The following is a 25,077-nucleotide window of genomic DNA, read 5'->3' as shown; positions in this document are numbered from 1 at the left end:
TTCAGTACTGAGAATTTGTTGGAAGGAGAAAGGATGGAGTTGCCAGACTTTTTGGGCAGGGCAGGACTTCCCAGATATCTGAGCAGGTCAGGTCCAAGTGTGGTAAAACCGCAGGAACTGCAGCAGGGCTGGAGTGCAGGCAGGACGTCCTCTTGTCTGTGGGACTGTTCTTGTCTTTCCGGATCCTGGGACACTTTAATCCTGTGCCAGCCAGCAAAGGTGATGGGGGAGGGAGTGTTTGGGAAGCAGGGTGGCTCTGCCTCAGCAAAGGCAGGTGGGGAGGACAGTATAACCTCCTTGGTGTGAGCACTGCCAGGCAGAACTGGAAGCATGGATGAGGACTCTTAGGTAAATGAAGACTTGGAATGAAAATACCTATTTTTAAAACCTATTGATAGTTATTAAATGAAACTAATGGTAGGAATTGTTGATGACCTCCAAAAAGGTCAAACATGCAATGATACAAGAGATGTGGCTAGTAGATAGCATTGTGCTTTCTCCAAGAGGCAGTTTGATATGTGAGATCCATGTCCAATAGCTGTTCCTAGTACAGAAAATGAACGTGCACTCTCTGTAACTGTCTCCAGAAATCAGGAGCACAACTTCCTAATGGCCTGGCTGGCACTTTGCTTGCTTTTTGGAATTGTTGTGGTACTGTTGTTCAACAGGTAATGCTGCCAGTCATTACTTTGAATGCAGACAAAGTGAAAAACAAAAAATTTGCATTAGATATGCAAATATGTACACAAAATCTGTGTGTGTGTATTGAATTGTGATTTCTTAAAATGAGCCATCCACAAGTCTTACAGACTGATTTTTAATTTTTTTCCCCTCCGAGATTAACCTTTTTCAGTGTCTGAACCCTTTGCTGTAAGGATCTGTTTTGTATAGGACCTGTGGCCTGTGTGTGCTTTTAAAACAAGGCACAGCATTCCTCTTACCCATTCCTTAGCAGACCTATTTCCTGGTATCCAAAGCAAGACTTGGAAGGTAGGATTGTGTTGTTTGTCAGAATATCACACAGAGAGTGCTGGAGTGTGATTTCTTGAGTAGCTGTCCCCTGAGAAACATCATGCAGTAACCTTTTCTTTCCCCACACTGTGTGCAGCTGTTCCTTGCCAGTGTTGAGCGATGTAGTCAGTCACACTTGGATGACTTCTGTAGCTCGTTTGCAGTCATCTCCTTTTTTCATATGCTTTTTCTTGGGTTTGTGAGGGTAGGTTGTATAACAATCTGTTGTATGAGATTAGGGCAGCCAATATGAGTGTACCTATATTTATGTTTGGACACAAATGCGTTTATAGCAGATGTTGCTTCTAGAAAACCAGGAAAGGTCAAGGAGTCAGCTGACCTCATAAGCAGCAGCATGTGTGAAAATATAAATTTGGGTGAAACACAACATAGCTTTAATGGCCATCAATAGTATGGAGATTGGACAATGTGTTTTTTTTTTTTTTTCTGAAACAAAAGGGAATTCAGGTAAACTGGATTCTGTGTGCCAGCTGTATAGGCAGAACTCTTGGTTTGACTCACTCATTGGAAAAAAACAACTCACAGACTACCAGAATTTAGTTTGTCTTTTGGGGTTTTTTTTCTTTATATCAAAACATGAATACAAGTTAAATGAAACTTTTATGTAGCAGGCATAAAACCTGAGAAATGTGGAAGAGTTGCAAGAAAAGCTCTGTAAAGAAAATGGCTTAGGAAGATGATAGTCTCAGTTGAAAGTGATGGCATCTTTCCAAGATGATGTGTGTCCAAATTATGTGTGATGATGAGTAGCTGGTAGCTCTGTCACCACAGCTCCTAAAAGGGTCTTGGCCTGAGGTGAAGTGCTTTCAGGTGCTCCCTGGGTGGCAGGTATGCACTGCTGGTGCTCAGGTTTTGTTTCCATGGTTTTCTGTAACTGCTGCAGAGTGGGGATGGCCACCTGAAAGGAATTAGTGAAGATTATCAGGAAGGATAATTTAAAAAAATCCCAAAACTTTAGGCAGAGCTATATCAAATAGCTCTTTCTTGAAGAGAAGCTATAAGGCTATATGTCCATTTGTGTCTATGTAGTTTTAAATTCAACTATAAAGACGGAAAAATCATCCTAGAACATTTTAAAGCAATTTTGCAGCATAATAAGCAGCAAAAAACCACAGAAAGCTGTTCAGAAACACATTTGTTACAAAACAAATGTGAACCAACAGGTTAAAAAGTAATATGAAGACTTGATCTGACTTATCAGGTACATTCAAGTTTAACTCAGGTTTATGTGGAGTTCTGGGTATCTAAGTTGTGTACAGTTAAAAATAAAACCAAATCCAAACCTGTACATGCATGATATGGGGATTTTTCAAAAGCAACATTTGAGTACTCCTTCCATTTTGTTTATCAGTCTCATGGATGCATATATAGAAAACAAGGGCTAGTTTTCAGATGGTTTAGCTGTGGCATTTGGGTACCAACAAGGTTGGTCACATTCCTGTAAGACTTCCCTGAGCTTGCTGAAGAGCAGAAGTTCCCCCAAGGTTTACCTCTGTGAATGGATGCGTTTAAAGAAAGGGGAGGTTGCTTTGGGTAGTCTGAGCCACAAAAGATGGTTCTTAAGGAAAAACAAAACTAAACGAAACAAAAACCAGCAAACAACAGCACAGAAAAACCCCCAAACCAAACCCAAGCACCATTTTCATTTGTCTTGATCTCTGCATGTCCTCTCTGGTACCTAGAACCCAATACCACTATTATTTTGTGGAGCAGTTTAACTTCACTTGCTGTCTGATCCCTGCTTCCTAATTGGCTTTTGATAGTTGGCTTTAATCCACCTTGTAAATCTTTGAAGTTCACATTTTATGTAGTAACTGATGAAGCCTTTGCTCTAATGAGAATCTATCTTTATGTTGTCTTTTCCTCTGAGATTTATGGAGTTTTTAAATGTGATATTTAAAAATGGTCAAACCTTTTGTGTCCTGACCTCTACAAAGAGTGGTTTGCTCCCAGAGTGGGCACACTACTTTAGGAAGACCGTACTGTACTTTATTTCAGCTGTTTGAGAGCATGATTGTAAGGTTTGGGAGTCTGAATTTTTATTTGTTAGGCTTTTTTCTTGTGATATGGTGCAAAGGCCCCCTTCAATGGTGTGGTGCTAGGTACTGAAGGAGAAGCCTGTCTCAACTGTAGACATTTGATATAATTTAGTGAGGTTGCTTAGGGAAAGTGTATACCTTTTAGAAAGACAACAATGCATTTATAACAAATGAATAATCTTGCAGCTCCATACATTCTGATCAAACTCTTTCACAAGCTATAGAAAAGAATGGTAAATACTCTCTTTTTGTTACAGTCTGCTTTCCACTCAGTAATTTTCTTTTCTAATCCTTGCACAGCTGAAGACTGTTCTGTTGTATTTTGTTACAAATTTGGTCCATGTAGGGTGAGGAGAGACTTAATTTTTTTCACCTAATAAATATGTATTTTTAGTTTTATTCCTATAAAATAGGAAAGGGGAAGCAACCATCTGCAGGTTTGTTCCTTGCACAACTTTCCAATGAGTTGAGCTAGTAAGCCATCAAAAAAACTTGTAAAGATCTGTTTGACCCATGGCAAGGAGTTGTCCCTTATTGTCCTGCATAAGAAATGCAGGGTTTTTTGAATGAATGTTAATTTTACTGCATACCACTTCCTTTTCTTCTTAACAGCCAGAATTATTTTAGTGGCTAAAGAGTACTGTCTCGTTGATTCACTGAATTTTCCCCATTGAGGGGAGCTGAACAGGACATGCTTTGTCAGCTCTGATTTGGAAAGCAGTGGAGATCTTTACCTGTTGTTTGGACTGTCAGGTGTGCAGCCTTACAGGTGTCTATTCAGAGGTAATCTACAAAGGCTGTAGCAATGTTATGCCATTGCATTTAAAATCATTTTTAGCTCAGGCTGCCATGGTCCTATTCTTTCCACTTGCTCTCACTAGCTACCAATACTTGTGCAACCACCATCACCCATTTCAGGAGCCTAATCTGACTGAAAATGTGTCTGTATATGGGGTTTTCAGCTGTGTTGGCTCCCAGACCAGCTCACCAGGGAATTGCATGGATGCCAGTATATATTAAAGGCTTATCTAATTCAGGAATAAGGTAGCATTGTGATCAGTAAGGGAACTGACATATCTGAAGATTTGGGGAGATCTCCCAGTTTCAGTGCAGTGCTATTTTGTCTGTGTCCTGATATTCCTCTTTATTTCCTGGATAGAACAAGTTTGTGCTTGTAGCTGCAGCCTGAGACATTAAAAATCCTTAATGAATAAGGTAAAACACTCCTCAGAATTGGCTGCCTTTCCTGGTGTTTCCAGCAAGGAAGTAAATGAAATAAGAGGGAATGTATTTTAACAAATGATGCAATTAACATTCAATATATATTGGTAGACATTTGGGAATATGAAGGCTATTCAGGTAAGCTAGGAAAAAGGTAAAGGTGAAAAGACCTGAAAGTCATATTTTGGTACAAAATCCTACACCAAAGAAAAAAACAATGGGACTTGGTTTCAGAATAAAACATTTTATACTAGTGATATGACAACTTCAGTAACACTTCAATTAAGACTTTGGATTTGTTATTCCTCACTGACTGTAAGATGTGCCATGCAATCTTTTGTTTGCTTAGGGTTTTGATGGTGCAAGAATATTGATGCATGAGTTAATAGCCTGCATTCCTGTGAAAACACTGCTGGATAGAACAGAACAAAGCAGTCAGTGTAATGTAGCAAGGATGAATTTTGCTTCTATACTAAACAGTTCATAAATGATTGCTTAATGATTACTTCACAGAATTTAAGACAAACATTGTTTTTAAATCTCACCTACTGGCTCTCTCTATTAAAAGCTCAATAGCAAGCTTTCTTGCAGTGTTTGTTGTTCTCTGTAATGGACCAAAAGAAGCTACTGTATGACCTGAGATTTCTTTGTGTCTCAAAATTTATGTGAGCTTATTAATGGAGGCCAACCACCAATAATAAATTTGTGCTGCATGTATAGCACAACAGTTCATCTCCTCTGACATCGTGACTGAATAATTTATAGATGTAGTTATCCTGGAATTTGTAGGGATGATTAGCATTTTAATGAAAAAGATACAGCTGTTGTACTAAATCTTCACTTTCTTTTCCTTCTCCCTCAGTAAGAACTTGGATCTGCACTTTGGGAGCAGCTGCCAGAGTGGGAATGTGCTGAGGGGCACTATGGGCAGGCGCTACCCAGGGGCTCACTATCGGCCGAGCAGCTCATGTACGTATGCACTCCTCTCACTTTGTTCTTGCTTTGTTGCTTTCTGAGGCTGTTAAGCTGTTAAACCTGTAAATTCTGAAATAGTATTTATGCTGACTTATTCTAATCGATGCCAGCCCTTCTGTGTGTGTACCCAAATGGTAAGTATATTGATTTCTGTTTAAACTGCAAAGGTATTTTCTAGAACTTTAAAAAGTGGCTTGCTGTGTGACTTGACCAGATCTACTGCAATGTGCTGTGGTTTGTCTTCAAGGTCTCCAACTTAATTTATTATAGAGTTCTAAGGTTGGCTGCTATTCCTCTTCCCATCTATCTCAAGCTTTTAATACCAGATCCCTTCAAATTAACAAGCTACTTGAGCTCAACCTAAAATGTCACTGTGCACTGTAGCTTCAATTGCTTACAACTGCAGCTAACATCCCCAGTTCAGATTATTTATATTCTTGAGTTCAATATTATTCAATATTATTGTTTCTTTCCTCTGAATTGTAACCTATTCAATTGTAACAATTGAACACCTGATTGTATTACATTATCCCTTACTGAAGTTTGTCTTCTGTAGAAGTACAAAAAGGGAGCTCCTAGAATTTTATTGTCTCCCTCCTTCCATCAGCACCCACACTGCAGTGGTTCCACAGTGCAGACAATGGGAAGTGAGCTGGTGTGACCTCCCTGGAGAGCTGTGGGGTAGCACCCCACCTCCAAAAGTCTGCTGCTGGTTCTTGTGCACCTTCTGTTGATCCCTCAGGCTACTGAGGTGAAGTTGTGGTAGGTTAACTTTTGTATTCACTCCTCCTTCTGCTGTAGCAAAAGAGCTCCATCCCATAAGGCTTTTCTTGGCATCAATGCCAGCTTGATAAGCTCTCACTTCTGTAACATTCTTTCTGTTCCTTAAAAGACTTGTTTAAAATCCCCAACCACTTCAGGCATCTGGCTCCACACATACTTGCGTTGGCTGATTCAAGTGGTAAAGTGCAGTGAGAGCTGACAGCTGTGCCAGGACAGGGACTTGTGTGGTGGCTTTGCCATTGGACATGAGGAAACGCAGGGTGAGATCCTGCATTTAGAACCTGACATTTGGGGTTTTGCCTAACCACAGGGCTAAACCCTAGGCAGCAGTAAAGCATGGTTACTTTCTGCTGCAGACTAATCATAGATAACATAAAGATACACATTAAAAAGGTGCATAAGAGCTGGCTTAGATACTGTGTCCAAAGACTTGTTTGAGGCATATTGTCTATACCACAATGGAGGAAATAAATTATTGTTACAGTTTTGACAGATTTTTGGTGTTCCAGTGCTGGAGTAGAGTTGGACTGATGTGTTTGAATCACTGGACATTAGTTCTGGGCACTAGCTGTCAAACGTGGCCTCTCGGAGTACTGCCGGACACGATATTCACATCCCATGCCCAGGCTTAAAGCTCAGATGTTTATGAAACTCTAGTGTAAAAGTATCAAATCCATTCCTGGTTAGAGAGAAGTGATAGGCATTACATTCTTACCAGAAGAGCCTGAAATGCTGTGCCTGTTGTCTAGTTGAACAGTTTTAGGCATGAAGAAGTAGAATTGTTTACTTGGGGAAAGGCTGGGGCTCCCATCATCTGCCAGGGCCAAAACTTGTGTCAGAATCAATTGGCACCAGAACTCCCTCAGTCTGAGGACAGAGATATCAAAACACCTACTTCATGACTGCTTTGTGCTTTTGTTAAGCTAAGTTTCCCCTTTCCTTAACCTGTTTCTAAGCCAGGAAACTTTCTTTGTTTTTTGTTTTGTTACTATATGATTTGTGTAGCTTCCTGGTGCTTAACATAACATGTTTTGGACATCCAGCAACAGTGGTATTGAAATTGCCCAGTATCTTGGAAATGTGGATCATAGTGAAATCTCTGTTAACAGATTAGATCTTGATGGAAGTGCTGGTAAAACACAGGACTTTGCTTTTGTGTTTTTTGCATAAATAATGAGTAAAATACACCATCTCAGTTATTGTATTTCATGTTTACTGTTGTTGCAATCTTAATGTTGTGCATCAAGAGCTTGGTGCAGCCTTTAGCTTTAGTCCCTAACTTTACCTTCTGTCTGTACATATACCTAAATAAATCTGTGAAGGGAAGAATTTGCTCTGTGTAGAGTATAGCAGTTGTATTGCCTTTTAGGTGGCAAGGTAACATTTCATCCATTTATGGCATTGACTGTTTTGTTGAAGGATTTAATAAACTTATTGGATAGACAGTGTGTGGTCTTATGAGAATAACAAAGGGGTTTACAGTTGTGGAAACACATAACAGCTTAAATAGAAAATGACTTATTTGAAGCCCAATGCTAGGAAGTCCATTTCCTATCCAGGTGCTAAAGGTATAAAAACCAGCAAGGTGTTTAAATTGTCAAATGGAGGGCTGTGAATTTAACAGATGCCTGCAGGTTTAGACTTTTTAAAAGTGTAATTAGAGAACAATGATCTCGCTTGATTATTGTCAGCAAGCAAAACAGTCTTAGGCGTTTCCCTGGCACTGTCTAATGCTGCTTGTGCTGATTGAACACTCCCTCCTGTGCTATTTTGTTGGAGTTTTCTTTCTTTTTTGTATTTTTCTTGTGAAAACATAGACTAAGGATGGATGTACAGTCTCCACCTACTGAGAAGCTGGATTTTGTAAACAGATTTCTTTCATTAATTTCTCCTGTGCTTTTTTATTTATATTTTCCTAATTCTTGGTCACAAACTCCATTTTTCTGCATTGGCTGCAGCACCTCTTGTGAAAATATGGTTCTGTTTGTGATGTTTGGGAAGACTCAAGTTCTGTTTCATATTAAAATTTTTTTCTGTACACAAAGAGTTTTGTATGCCTTTAAAAAACCTTTTTAAAGGGCTTGTCCATGCATATCCTGTCCACAGCATAACAACTCATTTATTTTAGTTATAGACTTTTGCATGGCATTGAAATCTGACCAAGTGTTTTGAAGGGTTTGATTCTAGGGCCTTCCTGCTGGCATTCAGTGATCCCAAAGGGCTTAAACAACAGGAGCAACAACAACAACAATAATAGAAATAATAACAAAAATTAAAAATGCAGAGTTTTCCAAGTCTGCTTTAAATAAATAAAAAAGCCCACTTTTTCAGGGGACATTGGAAGTGAGAAATATGTGGGTGGTAGTTTTCTGCCCCTGCTGACCTTTGGAGTGTTCAGGGGTGGAGGTTCAGTCCTGCAGTGGCACATCAGCTTTCACGGGCAGGAAGGGACCTGCTTGCACCTGGAACTCCAGGACCAGCCCTCTCTGCCCACAGACAGCAGTGCCACATGTCCTACTCTAAAGTCAGCCTCTTTATTTGTGGCAGGTAGGGGTGGATTTCAGGATTTTTGACCTATTTGTGATTCAGACTAAGGTCCATATGGAATGATTTTTTGATGTGATTCTGCAATATAATTATTAGAGCTGACTCAGAAACTTCTGCTGGAGGATGACTTTTTTTGTCCCAAGCAAACTTTTTTTTGGGAAATGCCATTTTTCTGCAGCATCATAAATCAAGATGACAATGAAAGGAAATATTCCTCATGAGATGGCACTCCCCTGGACTGCAGATGGGAGAGGTTTGAGTCTTAGTTCTTCATGATCATCTGCTTCATGATAAAGCTGCTCTTATAAAGAATTTAAAGTGCTTGAGGGCAGAAAGAGCAGGGTTGATTTTATAAACTTAGATTTTGATTTCCCTTGAGGAACACTCAAATTTCTGCTCTGCCTCTGTCTCTGTCAGCTTCCCAAGGAATGCCCAACTGTGCTTTTCATTGCACTGAGCTTGCAAGGGAGCTGTTGTTTCATGAAACTGCTGGAAAATCCTAGCTTCACTGCAGTGAGATAAAGAAACAAATGTGAGAATGGTGGCATTATAAATAGCAGCAAACCCCTGAATGAGCCCCAAACTTCCAGTCTTGCAGCCAGTGCTGACAATTACATTGCTATCATTAGCACAAGATGAGTTGGTGTAAAAATGTATCATGGTGTGGCTCTGTGGGCTTGGAGCTGCTCCTAGAATAACAAAGTACTGACTCAAAGAGGCACCTAACCCCAAGGAGGAGGAGTGTGTGCTCTGTGCAGCTCTTGGTAGAAGCATCAGTAAAATTCTCCATCTGCAAAATCCTGCCCTGTATCTCCTGACCTTTTCTTTCCAGACAAAGACGTCTTGGTGTAAATGAGATTCAAGCTGTAGCACTGCTCAGATCATGCTTGGGCAGGTGACACTTTTCTGCTAAGTTTCTTTAAGAGCTCCACATAATAGCTGAGGAGAAGGCAGGAATGCAGATGACTGATGGAGTGGAAATTGCAGAAGTACACAATGACATATGTTGCTGTCTTCATTAAAGTCTCTCTGGTTTCTGCCTTTCCTAGGAAGCTGTGTGGCATCTTCCTCTTGAGTGATCCTGCTGAAGCTCTTGTTGGCACATAAGAGCTGACTCAGAGCCTGCAGATGAAAAGCTTTCTTTAGGGACTGCGTAGTGCTCTGAATGCCTATCATCACTTATGCATTTATTTCTTAGCCTGATTAAATAGCAGCCCTATCTCAGTATCCTGACAGTCAATTTCTTCTTCACAGGGGAGTCAGAGACAGATGCTGAAGGTTTCCTTGTAATTCCACTTGGGGTTGCATATGGTCATGGAGAGCCACCATGGTAGCAGATTTGCATTGTGTTTGTCCCCTTTCACAGAAACTCTGGTTCCTTTGGTATTCAGTAACTTGTGGGCATCTGTGAGTTTGTAGATAAGAAGGAAGAACAGAGTTTTTGGCTGGCATGTCAAGAACTCAAGATTCCATGTTGCAGTTCAGGTCAGTAATGCGTTACTTTGTTCTGTTTCACTTGTTCAATGTCTTCTGCAGCCAAGTTGGTTGGAACTGAATCTGCTTTCAGCCACACTTCAGTGTAATTAATATAAATGCCAGTAAGTGCAGCTGCTTTTCTGTTGTGTTCTCCTTCCACTTTATTATGGATTGATCTGCTTAGTTTATGGGGAACCATAAAGCAAATATGATAGTTTGATTTCATTTTCGAGCACGTGGTTTGTTTTATATGTGAGCACTATGGGCAGAGCCTTCTCAGGGAGCTCCACTGGCTGCATCAGTATGTTATATGTTGAGAAATATTTAGAAACATTGTATGTTTTATGTTTAGAAATATTTCTGATTGATCCCATTGAAGTTTGGTTGAAGACAACACGTAGCTTTGCAGGGAACTTTCAGCCTTGCTGAGATGTTTGTGCAATGAGCCTTATTTTAGTTCAACCTTTGATTAAAAAAAACAGACTGGAAATATAGAGACCTTTTTTGGTTTGATGTACCTGAGCTCTGTTCCTCTACTGAAGGCAAGGAATATGTAGTCCAATTTTCAGGCACTTTAGCAGATGTAGTTAAAAGCGCACATATATACTAACCTTACGTAGGTGAGATACAAAATGTTTTTAATGTACATGGAAAACAAACAATCTTTTCAACAAACAAAATCTTAATTTGCTTTTCTTGACAGCCCTCACAGTCTCATTGTACAAAAGCTGGCACTCTAGTGCTCTTTTCTGTGTCTCAGGCTTTTTATTTTTACTCACTGGTCTAAGGAACTGGTTACTAACTTACTGTTAGCAATTTGAAATTATTAGCAAACACTTAGGAATTAATGAAATTAGATGTGTTCTTTATATTGATACTTTAGATAGAAACACACTTTTTATTCTTTATTTCCATATAGATTATTTTCCGTTTTTTAATTTTCAAATTTTTATCTCTAGAGCCTAATTTGATGCTACAATTATCAAGTATAACTTTACAGTAAAGAAAAATTTTTTTGCTGTAGAATGCTCCTTCAAGTGTGTTTTAAGATCTCAACTATGAGGCAGTAAAAATAGGTGGCTCAAAACTCTTGCTACCAGTCTGGGTAATCTGAGGATAAAAACATTTCTGGATAACCGTGTTTGATAAAAGTTTAATGTATAACTAGCCATAAATTTGTAATATGTGCTTCAGAGGGCAGATTAAGGTGTGGCAGGTGAAATCATAATGCCAGCCCATCTGAAATTGAAAATAAATTAGTTTAAAAAGGGAAACTGAAATGTCTTTATGTGCATGCAGTTAGTTGTTCTTGGAGAGGCAGATTGTGCTCAGGAATGTGCAGCCTTGTTTCTGGGCTTTGCAGAACAGGGAGTGTTTGCGAGCTCCAAATAGCAGGGCCACAGACAAGGTGTGTGGGAGGTGGTTGCTGATAATAATCTGTTTAATTTTTTTTTCCCCAGCGCAGCATCTATGCTGGAGCCTTAACCATAACAGAGTCTCAGTTAAAGTTTACCTACTTCTAGCTAGTGCTGTGCCCTGTGCTTTGTGTCCTTCCTGCTTTTGGTGCCTGTGTCACCTGATCAAAGAGCTTGGGATTGGTCCAGTGCTCTTTTGGAAAGCTGGTCCTGGACCTTGTGGGTTTCCTTAAGCCTGGTAAGGAAGAGATCGTCTTTTGAGTGGCTCTGTTTCCTGATTTAGAAACTGATCAATGTTAAATTTATGTGGAGCTGAAAAATCCCTGGTTTGGAATCAGTAAAAGTCATTTTATGTGGGAACTCTGTGGCCCTTGATTCCTTTCAAGCATATGGGTAGGCTGCCTGTCCTACAAAACATTTTGGCTACATTTTTTTACTGAGACAGCTTATCCTAACTTTCTGTTTCATAAGACATTTTGCTTCAGTTTAGGTATTTCTCATCAGCTTTGATTACACACTGTTTACCTTCAGGCTTGGTGAGAGTTATTTTTGAATGGCACTTGAGATTAAAGCTGCAGAATACAGAAGTCCTTCTTGCCTCATTGGTCATCTCAATTGCAGAAATTCAGGTTACAATTTCTGAGTTTGTGTTTCTGTTTAAGGAGAATGATGTTTATGCTTGTGTCCTGTCTTAGCACTTACATTAAAGTAAGGATATTTGTAAATTAGCAGATAAGTCCGAGGTGCGATCTTTATTTAGAGATTGAATAATTTACATGAAAATTTTAAAAAGCAGAATTTTAGGGCTCTGCATTTTAATTTAAACAATGGGATTAGAAACAATTACAACCATTTACTTAGCAAATATTGCTGTGAAGTTATAGATCCAATGACAGGTCTTGTTATCTGTGCTCACAAGTAGCTAGCAGATAAAGCACTCCATCTTCTTGCTGCGACAACACTGGTTTTGCCTACCAGACTGTTCCATTCTACACACGGGGGAGAATCTAATTAAAGGGAGAGAATTGAATTTGGAAAAGACTTAGCATGTCATCTTGTTTTTTTCCCTCATAAATGAAGGATTAGTCTTTATGCCGTGTCATAGCAATACCTTATATAAATGAAAGAATTGCTCTTTCTTTCTTGAAGTGGTTACTTGATTTAAGAGTACTATAGAAGCACAAGATGACCCATGTTCTCTGCAATATAAAGTTTCAGTCAGGTAGTCAAATATACACTGGTTATTTAGATGTATCTAGCTTAATAAAAGAAAAGTACAGGAACAGTTGATTTAGCCAGTTTATTTTTGTCATGAATATTTTTTATTATTTTTCTTTTTGTCTGTTAGAATCTGATTCTGAGAAGCATCTTATCTTGGATTTTTTTCTGGATGACTGTTTGGCTTTGTGGGAAAGGGGATGGAAAGAAATGGTAAATGAGAAGGCATATTCAACTTGAGTGCTACAACTCCTTGAGGATCTGAAGTTTTTTTTCCTCAATTACACAACATAAAGACAGATCAGCTTTATGGATTCTCATTAGTAAGAGCACCACTAGAACAGGAACAGCACTGCTGCTAGGCTGTTGCAGTTGGTTGGCAGCATGATTAGCTCTAAAAAGGGGAATGTCATTATTGTGGCAGCAGGGACTGGCAGGGTGCCTCTGGGGGATGGAGGAGCCAGGACAGAAAGCTGGTACCAGATGGTGATTTCAGTAGGACTAGGTGAAGCAGGAAATAGCTGGAAATGGGAGAAGCTGCATTTAGCAATCAAGTTGAAGTGGCAATTTTATTCTGATGTGAGGACAGATCCAGGGTGGAGTAGAGAGGGCAGCAGTGATTACCTGCTTGGGCAGGTAATCACTGCTTGGGTAATACAACAAAGTGTTGTATTTGATGGTCTGGAGAGATCCTTCCCACCCTCAGCAACTCAGAGATTTGTGTGGAGCCATCTGCAGACAGGTTTGAGAGTACCATGTGTAAGGTGCTGGCAGCCCTGCTTCTTTCCTGCTCTTGCATTCCCCAGACTGCTCTGCCCACCATCATAATTCACTTTCTTGGCTTTGCTGAGCTTTCTCTTTCCAGCTTCCAAGCTCAGTCCAGCTAAAATGTTGCTGCCAGAGGGAGCAGCAAGAAGAAAATCATTGGCTGTGGTCTCTGATCTATCGCAGCACTTCATTTGAATATTTCCTTTCCTTTTCCATTCTGAAAGTGTTAGATGTTGACTGGAACTTGTGTAGATATCTATATAAGAAGAATCAGATGATATTTGATACTAAGAAAGCTTTTGGTCTTAATTTTGATTTTAGCTAATAATGTAAATCTGGAGTTTATTAGGATGCTTTTGGCTGACATCTGTTTAACTATTACCATTTAGCTGGTCATAGTTTGAGAATTAATGTTTTAACATTGGAATTCACCCTTTCAAGCGAAGGGAGTTAGCTGGTGTTGGGCTGCAGTCATTGTAGAATGAAGGTGTTCTCTACAGCTGCTGAGACTTAAACTAAAGTCCAAGTGTATAAGACCTGTGGCTGTAGGCCCCTGGCATGGAGTTGTCATTAAATATTTTGTACTCAAGAGATATCCTTGCCAAAGAGAAATCTGCTTTTTGGAAAGATTTGTATTATTTTTTTCCTATGTTTCCTACATGCAGTGGCAAAAATTTTCATAAGTACCTTGTCTCTCACTGTGTTTGTCATTCATATCCAAACCACAGACTTTCGGGCAAAATGGTTTATTTATGAGAAGATGGCCAGGAAAGGGTCCCATACTGGAATTTAGTGCCTGATTTTCTTTTTATGATTCCCCCCTGTGAGATCAACCCTGTGCTTCTTAGTTTCATATGCTAGATCTCATTCTGCAAATTTTCTTGTGAACCTGCCTTACTGCTGTGTTTTCTTTTACCAATTTACTGCTGTGGTTTCCTGAGTAAGCTGTAATCGGGTAATTGGGAAAACCTTGTATTATTTAGGTTTTTGCTACAGTATGTTGACTAAAACTGGAGAATATTTTTGAATTTGTGCCCTAGTAAAGTTGTATATTAACAAAAATATAATAGTTATTTTTAATTACATGTTCGTGTTGCTGCAGATTAGCCTCTCCCATACTTTATTGACTGTCAAATATCATTAAAAACTCAGAATCCTCACTGTTATGCTGTGAGCTTTATTTAGAATGCTTAACATCACTCAGGAGCTTCTAAAATGTGGTATTTTTCTTTTGTGTTTTCCTTTGGTTTTAATTCTTAAATGGTCCCTCTTTTCAGATTTCAAATTATAATCTATTTCCTGATGCATTGCTGACGTCACGCGAGCCATGTCAGAAGTACTTCCAGGTCAGATGCCCTTTAAAAGATTCTGCTATGCAAATATGTGAAATCTTCCTCTTATTTTTCTTCTTCTTTCCAGGTCCATATTTCACTTTCATTTTGCACTTACACATGATAAAGAGAAAGCACTTCATTTTTTTAACTGTGCCTTTTTGAAGAAACTCTCTATTGAGCTTTTTAAAAACTTCCCATAGACACTAGGATGCAATAAAGTCATTAGATGGCAAAAACAAATTGGTCATGCACTATTCTTTGTTTGCAATGACATTTTCTGTCTGTCTCTTCTAGCTCTGAAAGTTATATGAGAAGATTGAAAAACATTGATAAAAGCCATTCAAGTAACAACATTATTTGTATTATTGTGATCCTTAGAGAGTTGGCACTACTCTTTGTTAAACACATTATAGTAGTAAAAGTATTTTAATCTATATCTGTGAGAATGGTAAAAGTATTTTAATCTAGATCTGTAAGAATGTTAAACGTCTACAATTGAGGCTGGAAGTTGTTTTAAAAAGTAAGCAAGTTGAAACCCTTAATGAATTGCAATGACAGATCTTCTACCAAGTTAAGTGCTATCCTGAAGAACCAACAATTTAACCATGTTATTATTCCCAGTAATGATAATATTCTAATTGTTGTTAGCTTTTCACCAGAGTAGAATATTTTTTAGTGTAATACGTTACTTTTGCTCAATTACAACTTAGTAGTGTTCTCCCACTTATACTGAGACATATATATCAACTCAGTGATTCCTGGTCTGGTTGTCCATTGTTTGCTTTTCAGCAGAAGGTAGAGAAATTTAAAATATGGTGCCCTGTGCCAGTAGCATGGTCCTTGCTGGTAGCCAGGCAGCACAAGGAGCTGTCTGGGAGAGGGATGGAGTCTGTCTGTGGCGGCTCTGGATGCAGGAATCTAGGATTCTTGCATTTTATTGAAGTCTTTAATTAGAAAACTGGCATGTGCTTCCTCTGGGAAAAGTGATGTGTTTCAAGCATCATTGTGTCCTGTATAAAGGAGGAGGGACGGGCTATTGCTCTTCTTCCTTACACTGTTCTACTATGCAATCTTTCTTCAGAGCTCTTAGACATTTCCTTGCATTCCAGTTTTTCTGCTGCTGTAGTTAGTCCCAGTCTCATAGCAACTTCTACCCTTGAAATGGAAGATCTGCCCATCTGTATTTCTTCTTTCTGCCTTCTTTTCTCTTTTTTTTCTCCCTTTTTCTCACATCTGTCTGCTTCCAAGAGCAGAGGGAAGCTGGCCGTGTGCATCCCAGGGCGTGGCTGGGAGCACAGGGTGACAGCGAGCAAGCAGGCTCATGGTCCCTGAGAGAGCAGCTGGCTTCACTCTGGGCACCCCTTGTGCTGCTGTCTGCCTGTCCACTGATCATTTGGTCATGATGGTTTGATCAATGAATCACCTGAGGTGGGGTCAGGAGGGGAGATGGTGTCTAGTGAAAGGTTTGTTTTGACATTTTTCTGCTCATGGTCCTACACCAGCCCAACTTGACAGCCAAGTCACAAACACTGTGTGAGCCACAAAGGCTCCTTGGGTCAGGCGTTGAGCAATGTGCCCATGTTCATCAAATCAGTGGAGAACCTTTATCAAGCAGATTAGTAAAATGTAATACATTGTGTTGCAATGTTGCCAAGGTCTTATTCTTAACAATATTTCTGAGCAATGAAACAATAACAGCAGGGGACCAGCTAAAGATAAGCTGGCAGGCAAATACTTAAACTTTATCCAGGAAGATTATTTTTTAAGAAATTTGTTCAGTGACAAAAATTTCTGTCTTGTTCTATATTGTAGTAGTTGTCTTTATGGGTGAAAAACATAGATGCTTGTTTTAATTTGCTGAAGCATGAAGTAAAATGTAATCTAGTGAAATCCCTAGATACCATGCAATTGCACAAATTCTAAAGGTCAGGCAACGTAGGGGGGAAATTATTCTGCCCTATTACTTTACTTTTTTATGTGACTTTCAAGTTGACAGATTTTGAGTGATTCAGAAAGAGAGTACCAAGCAGCCATTTGATATGTAGAAGCTGTTTCATGTAAAACATTTTGGTAACATCTGATCAGATGCAACCTTGCTTGCATTAGACCTGATTGGTTTTGAACAAGGTCCAGGAAGCTCTGTGTATGTATATGACACGTTTATCTGAGAAGTAATTTATAAAGTTCCTTTAAATTTTGTAATAGTTGAGTTTTAAAGTGTCTTGTGGCTTAATTTTTTTCACAGCATGTCCATGGGGTGATCCATGTTCTAAAGAATTTGCAGTTGGTTTAGACTGACTGACCAGGGCTTGAGAAATTGGCAGATATGAAGAATTGTAAAATTTAGTTTAAATTCTGTTTTTAACAATTTTAGAAATTGTTCTTCAACACCTGGATGGGTGATTCAGGGAACAAAGGGTATTATTACTTGATCTGCTTGGTTTCAAATGGACCAGAGTCATGTTTGCAAGGGAGCAGCTTTGACAGCACATCAAAGAGGAGGGAACACTGGCAACTGTGCCTGCATTTAGGTATCAATGGGAAGTGCTCCTTTTCACTCTGTTTACGTATTATATTTTCTTTTAAAACCCATATATTTAATCTCTTGTAAATCTGTACAGCAGTCAGTTCTGTCATATATCAAATGTACAAAGATGCAGCACAGCTCAGTTGCAATGATCTGTCATTGGCTAGCTCAAATTACAGCTTTTCATTCCTGGATAAGCCCCTGATACCTTTTTATGTGCAATATAAGCAGTCAGTGATAACTGAGAATTAGGAACAACAGAAAGGGTGTTTCATGTTGTGGCAGATGGGAGTGATTTATTAATTGGCCTCTAATTTAGATGCCAGGTGTAAAACAACAGTGACTGTTACAGTAAATTGAGGTGTTCATGGAGTATTGTGCAGATTAGTGGAAGCCATAAATAGACAGTACAGGAACAAATTGCAGGGTTTTTTAAATGAGTTTTTAAAAAGAGCTATATTTCGAATATTTTTAATAATCTAAAAATCTGTTCCCTCAATAAACTTAATATTTTTTCAAAATATGAGCTGTGCAAATGGCTAAGAAAAATCAGAAACTTGTTTAAAAGCAGGCAAAAGAATTAAACAGTGTATGTTAGGATGTATGTTTTATCCTTAAGCTTGAACTTTGTGAGCTATAGAAATAGTAAACCATCTCTGGAGCAAGCCTTTTGTTTGAAGTTGATTGAATTCCAGCAGGGTATTTTGTCAAGGGATTTTTTTCCCTGCCCCTGAAAATCGAATACACCTTTGTGGTCATCCACTTGTCTTCCCTGACCCTCTCCTTCCCTTCCCTAAAAAAAAAATGAAAAAGGAAGGTGGCAGAGGAGGGAGGGGAAAGAAAGAAAGACAGAGGAAATGCAAGTATTAAGAGTCAACAGCTGACCAACCAGTCAGGTTTAGCAGTAACCGCACTACATAAAGATGAAAAAGAAGCAGCATCTGTCTGCAGTCTTACAAATAGTTCAAATTTCTGTTTCCTGGTGATGAGCACTTGAGGACTTATTTCTCTCTCCATCCAAGACAGAGGTGAAATACTGAAAGATTTATGGTATGATAGTGAGAGTCCCAGGCATTTGCAAAGGGCACCCCTGCTGTCCCACAGCCTGCCTGCAACAGATTCAGAAATGAAAACCCTAAAATTTTCTTGTATGGAGCCAAGCTTTCTGCTTTTTCTCATCTTCGTGGTCCTGATAATTTCTCTGTATTTTTTTCTGACTCTCTTCTTCCTTATTGAATAAGAAGCTTTTGTCTCTTCTCTTACCCACATAGGTTGTGGTAATTTTCCTCCTGTAAAACCATTACCTAAAGTGCTACATGCCCTTACCAGAAGCCCTGGCACAGAGTGTATGCAGTGCATGTGTCTCATGGGTGTTCCCTTTGCTTTGCAGTCGATTCCGGCGTGGATGCCCTGGCGGTGTTCATGGCGAGCGGCAGCACCACGGACGCCGTGAACCGCAACGGCCCCGCCACGCCGCCCAACACCCTGAACCTGCGCTCCTCCCACAACGAGCTCCTCAACGCAGAGATCAGGCACTCGGAGAGCAAGAACAGCACCCCTCCCAAATGCAGGAAAAAGTACGCTCTGACTAACATTCAGACAGCCATGGGGCTTTCTGACCCAGCAGTCCAGCCCCTGCTGGGGAACGGCTCTGCCAATATAAAGCTGGTGAAGAACGGAGAAAACCAGCTCAGGAAAGCTGCCGAGCAGGGACAGCAGGATCCCAACAAAAACCTCGGTACCACTGCAGGCGTAAATGTAACTTCTGAGAAGTTTGAAGGCAATGAGCCGATCCCACAGGATTCCTCTGGCTGTGAAATATTACCCTCGCAGCCAAGAAGGACCAAGAGCTTCCTGAATTACTATGCAGATCTAGAGACATCAGCTCGAGATCTAGAGCAGGGTTTTGTTGGCATGGAAGATAAGTCTGCACAAAGCAACAGCCAGGCTTCTACCGTTATTGTCAATGGGGAAGTCCTGCCCCGGAAACAGAACAAGATGCCGAGCCCAGAGGATGGCCAGGTTGCCACAGTGTCATCAAGCCCTGAGACAAAGAAGGATCACCCAAAAACGGGGGCCAAAACAGACTGTGCCCTCCACAGGATTCAAAACCTGGCCCCAAGTGATGAGGACTCCAGCTGGACTACCCTGTCCCAGGACAGCGCCTCACCGAGCTCGCCCGATGAAACAGGTACGAAGCCAAGGCTCCTCACAGCCTTGTTTTAGAAAGGGATTGCTTAGCTTTCCTCAGCTGGTGCCAGGAAGGACAGAGGTGGTTTAGCAGTTTCACTGGGGAACTGGATTGTATCAAAATGCAAGCACTGGCCTTGCACACAGCTGCTTGTCTGCTAGGGAATGCTTGGAAGGTTCCTGGTTGGTTGTGGCAGCTTTAAGAAAGGCACCAGCAGATGGCCTATACAGGGTCCTAGAAATATGCTGACTGCACCTCTTGCTGCTTTATAAATAATTGCTCTTCAATAATCAGTGGGTGCATGTTGTGAGAAGAACATGGTTATCAGGAGATGCTGAACTACTGATAGCTACCTACACTCAACAAAAAAGCTTTTCTGAATGATGATTTCTAGGTTCAGTGAAGATTTTTACTTTTGTAATGCACAGCTTTGTAAGTGTGCCCACTACATCCCAGTCATTTGATGATGTTCCCTCTCTGTGTCAACATGGGTAAAGAGAAACCCTCCCAGCTGAGGAGCTGTGCAGTGAGCCCTGCTGTGTCTGTCCTGGAGGGCTGTGCTGTTGGGCATGGACAGGGCTCTTCACTGCCACTGCATCTGGGGTAGGAGGAGAGCATCATGTGGGGTCTTCACGGCTCAGTGCTCCCCAAGCCTTGCATTTATGCTCCAATAGTAAGTGTTAGGGCCCAAAGAAAGAAAGAAAGACATTTATCTAGGGGAAAAATATGCAGTAGAGTTTTAGTCATATGACTTGTGGGAATTGAAAAAATCCTTCAGTATTGAGAGCAGTTTATCCATAAAAGAATGTAGTCCAGCAGATACCTGGGGAATTAATAATGTTCAGTGCAGAGATTGTGTTTAGCATTTCAGTTTATGCAGAAATATGATAGAAATATGGCTTTCTTGAGAAGACACTCTTGGAAATAACAATATGCTTCTTTTAGGGCTTCAGAATTGTTTTGTCTTGCTCTTCCCACTCTTAACAATATTTCATTGTTTAAATCCTAGAAATCTGAATGTTGTTTTATGAAGTATTTTTGTTGTTTTGTTTTCATGTGTTTTCTTTTGGAGTTGTGTAATTCAAAAACCCTGAAACCTTTATTCTTAATTGATTGCACTCAGAATGCATAATTGTTTAGATAAAATCCTCCTAAAGTCTCCTCAGGGCAGGATACTTCTACATGTGGTCTAACAAAAAGGTGTTTTCAGGAGCCTTTACCTTCTCTCTGAGTAATGAGGTAAAAAATAAATACAACTCAATTTAAAGATACAAAAAACCTGATTTATTTAAACAAATGTTAATGTTGCTAAACAGATGTGATAGAATCCATGAATAATGGGCACTGAACACCACAAGTACAGTGCAGTATAAGGAATGTGTCTGGAGGAAACTCTTCTTCCTTGTCCAGGGAAATTAGCTGTATGTGCATCTACATAGACCTCAACTTTGAGATAATTTTATTAGTGCTTTCAGCTATCTAACCTTCTTTCTGTGATTTAGTACTTAAAAAAAAAAAAAAAAAAGTCTGTGGGGATTTTAGAAGCAGAAAAAACCTATAGTCAGCAAAGCAGTGGGATGTCATTGAGATCTTAGCACATGCCAAGCCCTAATGGGTTTTCAGGCAGCCTTCCTAGAGACAGGCAGTGACTCTCCACCAGAGCTGATTGACACCCAGCACTGCAGGCAGTCCCCCAGACAAGGAGACCTGTCTCCCTTGGCCTCAGGCACTGCAGCTCCCCTAGGAGCTGCTGTGTCTCTCCAGCTGAATCCTCTGTCATTTGCAGAGGCTTATGAATAACCACACACCAGCTCCAGGTGCTTTTAATACTGCAAATGGACCAGAACTGGGTTCACATCATAGGGAGTGCTTCCTCTTCCTCTCTCAAGAAATTTTCCTTAGTCTGGCTTTTAAAGGAAATACATCTTGTGTTATTATACCATCTACCTATTCCTTCTCTCCCCCTCTGTGTATTTATCAGTTTTCACCTGGATAAAATTTGTATGTATTAATTGTTTGAATGTATGTAGTGCAAGCAGCAGCAGAGCACATGCCGCAGAGCTCAAACCTAGGAGAGAATGAAGGTGATGTTTTCTCTTTGTGGCTTGCTTTTTTTTTTGTTTGTTTGTTTTTTGTTAAGAAGCTCCCTAGGAGGCAGGCACATTTCTTAATCTTTGTATCACCTGAAAAACAATTTCAGTGGAAAGTTATTATGCCATAGTAAAGTGCAGTGCTCTGTGTAATAATCTCTAATGAATTAGAAATGGAGATTCTTCAGGAAATAAAAAGAGTTCTTTTTGTCTCTAAACCAACAAGAAAATTGGAATTTGCTTTTGCTTTCTGTTTTAATTTAAATAAACTCCCCTCCTTCTAGAGCCAGGAATTGCCCCATAATTAGGAAAGTCCCTGAGATGTGGGACACATGGTGCTAGAGACCCACAGATATTTCTTGCTCTATGCCAGCTGCCCCTCTTGCCCTCTTTGCGGTTGTGTGAGGATGTGCAGGGCAGCAGCCTGCTCTGGCTCCCTGGTCTCTCAGCCTTTGGTGCCTCATCTCTCCCTAGCTGAAATCAAAGGGGTATTAAAACCACAAGTGCCCTTTTTCAGGAGTGCTGCTGCTGTGTGCAACTGCAATGTACCAGTGCCTGTCTGCTGCTGGTCTGAGCAGAGGGCAGTCTAACAGCTGGTTCCTGATAAACCAGTTCCATCCCATGCAGGAAGGGCCACTGGGAGAGCAGCCCTTGGGGATCAGGAGTGCTGCTCTTGCAGAGAGCCTGGTGCTGGGGAGAATAGCTCTCCTAATACAATAAAAATTACAGGAAATCATGAGCTTGTCAGAAAGACTTATAGCAGTGGCCAGTTCTGCCTCTGATTTTAACTGTCATCTTTGACCAAATTAAAATTAAATTATGTCCCCTAAAAAGCACGACTCTTCCTTTGCAGTACCTATCTGATTCAGACAATAGGTCTGTTACTTGCTCAGAACATGTTTTCTGTGTTCCTGAGTGGGGAAAAGGATTTATGTACTAAAAATACATTCAGTTACATTGTGGATTAATGCAAGTCCTATAAAACTAGACAGAGAACCACCTATACAATTTTCAGATTTTTGGGAATAAGAGTCTCTGCTTCACACCTGCTGTGCATCTCCTAAAGACTGGCAACTTTTTAATATTGGGCTGTTATATTTTTTAATCCTGCATGTTACTGATAACCATGTCTCAAGAATAGTGCATGTTTTATAGTCTCAGGCTTGACTGTTTGCTGACTGCTTATGAAATAAGAAAGGTGACTGTTGCTCTATATCCCCAGTGTGTGTGTGTAGGTATTCCTCACATTCTGCATATGAAGTTACTAGCTGCATGTTTGTCTCTTATTTAGCCATCTCTATAAGAAGATTTTAGGGTCAGTTTAAAAGAAATAAAACTTCAAGGGCAGCCATGGTTATACACTGTTCACAGTTTCAGGGTCTACTGGTAGAAGGCTGTAAAATAAATTGAACTTGATAATAAATTGAACTTGAAAGATGATCCTCTCAAGTACACATTGCCACTATCAGTTGCACAGGGAGGCTGCTTGCTGTGTTTAGGCAGTCAGGTTGGTTTTATTTTGTGATTCTCAGTGTAGCTACCTAAATCCTTCTCTTGGATGTTTGAATGCTCTGACTTGAAATTCCACAATTAAGAGTGGCAATCAGCACCCAGATCCCACAATTAAGAGGAATAATCAACAGCTTTTTGATTTGAGATAGATAACAAAAATGGGTATGTAAAAGTGAATTAACATGCTTAAATTCAGGAATGGGAGGATAAATGCATTATAAGCAGTGATTAATATCCTCTTCCAAACTCTGTTTGCAATTACCAAAATTTGGGACTACGGAAGAGGTTTTCCAGACTGTGTTACAGTTACAGTTTCATACTTAACTGTTTGCCAAAAAGATAATGATTTTTCAGTTCATCAGAGCCATTCAGTTTCCTCCCTAGAGTGAGCTTGGTTCAGCTGCCCACCTGGTGTCCCTTGAGATGTCTGGTGGTGTCCAAGACAGGCAGCAGAGAAGAGGCAAGAGCTAGGACTTGCATTTGGAGAAACAATCACAGGCTGAGCAGGATGAGCATTAGGTAACACTCACAGATGAGTTAACCAGCTGAGTAGAGTTTGAAACACCTGCCCTGTAGTGCAGAAATGATATTTGTTAATTTACTGTGTTTTTGTTTTAAAAATAGCTCCCTGTTTGGTATCTGCTGTATTGCTCCAAAAGGGTCTGGGATGGTTTGTCATATTCTCTGTAAAAACAGCTCTCTCCTAGTGTGACTTCTCTCCCTGGGTGCCCTGGGGCTGGGGGATATTGAGTTTGAAGACAGTAGCCTTGTGGTGGCTGTGCTTTGATTACTAAAGCATTGCTGTGGCTAGCTCTGTTCTTTGGCTACAGGCAGTGTCAGATGTAGCCCAGCCCTGACTGGCACAGCTTCAATGATTTTGACCTTACTCCAGCTGAACTTCTGGCCACTTGATGGAGTCTCATAACTGGGTTGTTTTGCCCTTGGTATTTCATTTCTTGTTTGGTGTTTGTCTTTTCAAGGACACTTCCCATGCTACCTTAGTAAAGCACATAATTCCTAATCCAGAAAATATCATAGTCCTGCTTTGTATAAGTGCAGTACTATGATTTTGTGAGTGTTAAAAATGAATATTTTTCTATTCAGTAAAATGTGTAGTTGTGGGATAAACAAATGCCTGCAGGGCCTGTGCCTGGAACATGTGGAATACCTGCATGGGAAAGCAAAAGGTAGCAATGGGGAGTAGAGGTGGTGCCAAGACAACACAGAGAAGTAAATGCCAGCCTCATGCTACTTGTCGGAGTGGTTCACAAGATGCCCAGAGCACTGCACATTTCCCTTAACTCCACAATGCACTTTACATGAGTGTGTGATGTTGATATTAGGACGTGCTTTTTGTGTGCTGTAGCCAAGTGGAAAACTCTTCTGAGCATCTGTAGGGCAGACTCAAGTTTCAGAAGTGGTAAATAACTTAATCATGTCAGGTACTTAACTTGACAAACTATTTTTGGAATCTTACCAAGCTTCTGTAGTTTAGGGATAGAAGTGTGTAGTTCTGGATGCTGCATGTCCTCTGTGAGGTTAAATGCATCTTGCTGGAAAAACTCTTCTATGCCTAGGATTGTCAGACACAGGACCAAGCACAGAGGAAGAGAAAAACAAATCACAGAAGAAAAAAAAAAAGGTAATGAGGAAAAGTCAGGATCCTGATTTCAGAGGGGTGATAATGCAGGAAGTTGCACAAAAAAGCCACAATAAGCTGATACCAGACTAACCACCTCTCCTTTAAAAAAAAAAACTTTCCGGTTCATAAAGCTGTTCAAGTAATAAGAAATTATGGCCAGAATCGATCCAGTAAACCTCTGCCTCAGCATTTCTGAATGCTGCATACAAGTCAGGCCAAACTTCAATCCACCTGATTGATGCTGTGAAATGGGTACAGATATCTCTGGGGAAGGGAAGGAAGAAACAGTATTACCTTTGGGAGGAGG

The 25,077-nt window shown here is 40.2% G+C and overlaps 1 protein-coding gene across 5 annotated transcripts in view; it reads left to right on the top strand.

The window, feature by feature from the left end:
* Window positions 1-25,077, top strand: part of APBB2 (amyloid beta precursor protein binding family B member 2) — a 160,410-nt gene that overhangs the window by 56,796 nt on the left and 78,537 nt on the right. For 4 of the 5 annotated variants that reach the window (XM_054294630.1, XM_054294618.1, XM_054294623.1 and 1 more), the window contains exons 1-2: window positions 14,748-14,820; window positions 18,726-19,526. In XM_054294630.1, the coding sequence (XP_054150605.1) occupies window positions 14,802-14,820; window positions 18,726-19,526 (820 nt within the window). In that variant the 5' untranslated portion in view covers window positions 14,748-14,801. Of the gene's footprint in view, window positions 1-5,154; window positions 5,262-14,747; window positions 14,821-18,725; window positions 19,527-25,077 lie in introns of those variants that run through there. The other variant, XM_054294609.1, reaches the window with a different exon arrangement.

The sequence above is a fragment of the Melozone crissalis genome, unplaced genomic scaffold, assembly GCF_028551555.1.
Source record: "Melozone crissalis strain CALT ecotype California unplaced genomic scaffold, PUWL_Pcris_2 ptg000006l_1, whole genome shotgun sequence".
Classification (NCBI taxonomy): domain Eukaryota; kingdom Metazoa; phylum Chordata; class Aves; order Passeriformes; family Passerellidae; genus Melozone; species Melozone crissalis.
Note: the sequence above shows the minus strand (reverse complement) of the source record. Positions and strands in the feature narration are given on the sequence as shown.